The sequence below is a fragment of the Tachysurus vachellii genome, chromosome 1, assembly GCF_030014155.1.
Source record: "Tachysurus vachellii isolate PV-2020 chromosome 1, HZAU_Pvac_v1, whole genome shotgun sequence".
NCBI lineage: Eukaryota > Metazoa > Chordata > Actinopteri > Siluriformes > Bagridae > Tachysurus > Tachysurus vachellii.
The window spans coordinates 2727382-2732024 of NC_083460.1; the positions used below are offsets into that span (position 1 = coordinate 2727382).

Genomic DNA, 4643 nt, shown 5'->3' on the forward strand with positions numbered 1-4643 from the left:
AGTAAAAATTTAAATGTAGGTTATGATGAATTAGTCCATGAACACCATACTCCCCCCCCCCCATCTTCCTCCTCCTCCTCCTCCTCTTCTTCTTGCTTGTTTTGTACGCCGCCTGACGCGTTTGCTTTTGTTCTAACGATCTGTAATTAATCTAGTAAAGAAAAAGAAATGCTTCGTGAAGGATTTATAACCTAATAACCCACTTACGGCTTGTTATAAAGCTTCACCGTGTTTACTGACCCCGAGATCACACTCACGGGGTTTTATCACCTTCATGTCAGACTGAGACTCATCAAAACAATTGGCTTGGAATTTCCGTGTTGGCGAAGTGATTAAACACAGAAAAAGATTTGAAGACGAATCCGGAAAAAAACAACTTTTTGCCCTTTTCTTTAGTCGACCTTCTTTTGTTAAAGCAAGATGACGGAAATGGGAGGAGAATTAATACAGGCCGTTTATCTAAAACCCACTTCTTTATCTGTGTGTGTGTTCCTTCTTTTTTTTTTTTTTTTTAAAATCCTGCTCCTGAGTTTCCTTTTCACCGCATTTTCCCGCTCTAACACCTGATTCAACTTATTAGACCTACCAAACCAGATCAATCCGGTTTTCGCGTCACACCGAAAGCGGTGTGTTTCACTCGGTGAAGCGTCTCATCTTTTATTAACACGCCTCTAATCTAAAGATCCGCCGGTGATTATTAAATACATATAGTCTACGTTCTACATCCACAGTACGGAGGGGGTTTTTCCCCTTCTTCTTCTTCTTCTTCTTCTTTTTTTTTTTTTTTTTTTAAGCAGGGGGTGTGTCTTTATCTTTATCTTCTTTTTCTTCTTCCTCTTGTTCAGTTGAATTAGCGGTTCGTTTTAGGAGGCGTGTCCTTTTTTTTCCGTTTAAAAACGCTAGCCATTGTTCCACTCTTATGGCGTAGTAAACCACGCCCCTATCCGACGCACAAGCCAATCACATCCAGGTGTCCGGCCCTTGTTTCTATGACCACGCCCACAAATCTATATTAAAGCCTGGTACATCGCATGCCGACGGCATTAGCTTAGAAGCGCTATATAAATAAAGAGCTTAAACTGATCCAGGATCAACGCGAGCGAGTCGGATTTATTCCAGTGTTTTTTTTTCTTACGTTATTTATATTATTAGTCAGTATAAAACCATGGCAGATACCAAGGTAGATTCCGCGACGGAAATCTCCGCCAAGGTAAGAAACGAGGCAAGAGAATGGAGATAAATCTTTATTTTTCATTCATTTTATTTCGTCACGCGCTGCCGTTGTTACGGTTCTGCGCGCGCGACACGGACGGTGAACCCACGGTAGCGCATCACGTCCGTAAAACACAAAAATCCCCGTGAGACGGTGTTACAGCGTCGATACATCAAACCGACTCACTTGCGAACCAATTTAGAAGCAGATCAACAAATATTGTCGAATCTTATTGTCGTGAATGTGCCTCGTTAACGCCAACATTGCGCGCGAGCTCTTTGTTTATAAGCTACAGTCGGTTCTCGGTTCCTCTTTGAACCGGAGCGCCGCGCCGCCGGAGCTTTATTCTTATCATCATCATCATTATTACACACGTAAACGTTTCTTCCTATTTATTCACCCCTTACTGACGTGAGCGTGTAATTTTGCGCGCTGTTTGATTCATTAGGCCTCTGTTATAGACGTCCGCGTCTATAACAACTTTATCCTTTTTACGGTTTATAACTTATTATATTATTATAATACTTATTCGGATGTTCCTTCTTGTGGTCGTGAGATTAAGCGTTTTGATGCACAAGTTTATTTTCGGTCGGAGTTTGTGATGGTGCTGTTATGTAATAATATGATGCTTTATAATGTTTATATACGATTCATCATCACATCTTGGCTTGTCTTTCTGCCTGTTAATAGACTACGGATCGGTTTATTTATTAGGTTGAGTTCCCTCCTCTATCGTGTGTTCATATCTGCTATCTTGTTACTTCCGAGTTTACATGTTATTAAAGTGCTGTTAGTTTGTATCCCGGCTGTATTTAGGTGTGTAACAAGACCGGATAAACCGCGAGGTGCTCTGTAATAAAGGACTTGTTTTAGACTGTTTCAGATCGCTGGACTTGCACACACCTGGTACCAGAGGTGTGAAATACACATAACTACTACTGATGTTTGTTATAATGGTAATAGCGTTGCGGTCATTTATGTAGTCGCGCGTCCTTTTTAAACAACCAAATATTATATTTATAATTTCCCCTTATTTTGGTTCTCTGTGAGGCTTCTGGACTTTAGGAGTATATACAGTGAATCATCTGCGGTCTTCTAGATGACTGCGTTTCGGTAAAAAGCCGGATAAAGTGACTGAGCGCCTCCAGTTTGCTCGTCTCGACCTAAATCCGGTAGATAGCGTGAAAGCGCGCAGGAGGGAGGGAGTGAAGGAAGGAAGGAGGGGGAGTGGATCGAGCTCTTCTGGCTGTGCACCAAACCGCATACTGTACTACATAGTACGCAACCTATTTGCACTCATTGCGCACTACTTGTTCCACACTGTATAGGACGGTAGTGTGTATAGTGGCCGCGCGCTCCGGTTTGGCACACGAGGGCGCACGATGCGTTTTTTTTTGGGTTATGATCTCGGAAATGATGTGAGAGAAAGAGAGGGTGAGCCATGCGCCAGACCTTCTTTGTCCTTTCAAAGTCTTCCAAGTCAGCTTGTTTTCCCACCCCTGACTTGCCTGAATCTTAACGACCGTCCCTTTTTTGCAATCTGCTCCACGGGTGTGTCCTCGTAGCATATGGCGTTCACGAAATTGCCCGAACTACAATACCCATGGTATCTCTAACACCGAGGTGTCGGGTTACAAATCATCCAACTCTTAAATGGGCGGGTCTTAGCGCCGTATGATTGACAGCTGGAAAGGCTCTGTGTCAGCCAATGGCATTGTCCTGGTCATGGCTGCACTTTTACGCGCAGCCTCACAGAGGGCGCTTTTGCGCCCCCTTTACGCACTCACCATCTTGGCTGAAGTCCACTGAACGTAATAATGGTTTTAAATAGCCGGGGCATTCTTCTTTAACAAGGCGTCGTGTTAATGGGTATGTTTGTTTGTTTAATCATTTTACAGGACTTGAAGGAGAAGAAGCTCCTTGAGGAGAAGGAAAATGGAAAGGAGACCAGTAATGGAAAGGTACCACATACAAAACAATTCATTTGAGTCAAAATTCATTTAAGGACTGACTGAAAATACTGAAGGTGATTTTTCTAACTATAACAAATGTTTGTTAACAGGAAAATGAGGAGAATGGAGAGCCTGAGATTGATGATGAAGAGGAGGATGAAGTAGATGAAGAAGACGAGGAGGAAGATGGAGAGGGTGGGTGTTTCAGCCTTCTCGATTTAACTTCGTATTCATGACTCTTATTTGTAACCTGGTTGTCATTGAGTCTGACTAATATGGATATTCTTTTTGCAGGAGATGAAGATGAGGAGGAAGATGAGGAGGATGAACTGGGTGGAGGTACGAAACGAGGGGCTGATGAAGACGATGAGGATGATGAGGTGAGTCTGTATATCTGAGCACAAGTTAGGCGGTGTTAGAAGATCAGCTTCCTCTGTCTTCTCTACACGTTTCTCTTTTCTAATCTGTGGCTTTTGTCCTGACTAGGAGGAGGTCGACCCGAAGAAACAGAAGACGGACGATGACGATTAAAAGGATTGTTGGCTGCTACTGATCTGGTGTAGATTTCATCTTCAGCACGTTCGTTGGAGCCAGTGGCATAAAGGACTCAAAAAAAAATTAAAATAAAAAATCAAACATGGTCACCCCACCCCAAAGTTCCACCCACTAACCCCCAGTGCAAAATTTTCTAGAGGGAAAAGTCCACCATCGAGATCCCCAACACGACGACAAAGTTCACAAGACGAGGATTTGTTTGTATTTTTATTTACATTTTATATTTTTGTACATATTGTTAAGGGATCAGTCACTTGATCGTGATCTCCTCTGACCAAAACGGTGCTTCTTTATGAAATTTTACTTGTTTGACCATGTCTCGCAAACTTTGGAAACAGAAACGTTTATAAAATCAGCCATTTAACTCTGAGCATTCCAGTCAGATTTTATGTATGAACTTTAGTTGTACCATAAACTAGTTTTGTTTTGTTTGTATGGGAGGGCTAGGCCAAAGAAAAGGAGTTACTTCTTATTGTTTTTTTGTTTGCATTTGTTTTACCTTGGCCTGTCTGTGTGTGTGAAGTTTGTTCAACAATAAACCTGACTTTTATTTTGTGAGTTGTACTTGACTTCTGTTTCCTTTGGTGCTTCTCTGTGCTACTGGAAGAGTGAGTTCGATTCACAGGAGTGTTTAGGTCATTAAGATCTTCAATTAAATAAGTTTAAAACGCCTGTAATATTGGTTATAATTTGTGCGCTTCAAGTTATTTGTACAGTATGAGCTGCTTATCCCTTGGATTAAAATGCAGATTTGAGGTCTGGACCGAATAGCTATGGGTCATGACCTTTAGTAAAAAGTAGTAAAAATAAAAAAGCTTTAGTCTATGCAATCTAAATGAGTGGTGATCTGTTTTTATTTTTGTTACTGCACTAGAAAATACAATGTCCCCTGAGATATCCGTGCATCACACAACTCCTCTTAG

General features: G+C 41.7%; 1 protein-coding gene across 1 annotated transcript; it reads left to right on the plus strand.

Moving 5' to 3' along the window:
• The first annotated feature begins 1029 nt into the window (after positions 1 to 1029).
• On the plus strand, positions 1030 to 4278 carry ptmab (prothymosin alpha b). Its single transcript, XM_060867787.1, has 5 exons — positions 1030 to 1210; positions 3112 to 3174; positions 3276 to 3360; positions 3460 to 3545; positions 3652 to 4278. Exons 1-5 carry the CDS (start codon positions 1166 to 1168, stop codon positions 3694 to 3696), a joined length of 324 nt encoding a protein of 107 aa, XP_060723770.1. The 5' UTR covers positions 1030 to 1165; the 3' UTR covers positions 3697 to 4278.
• Positions 4279 to 4643: the final 365 nt, after the last annotated feature.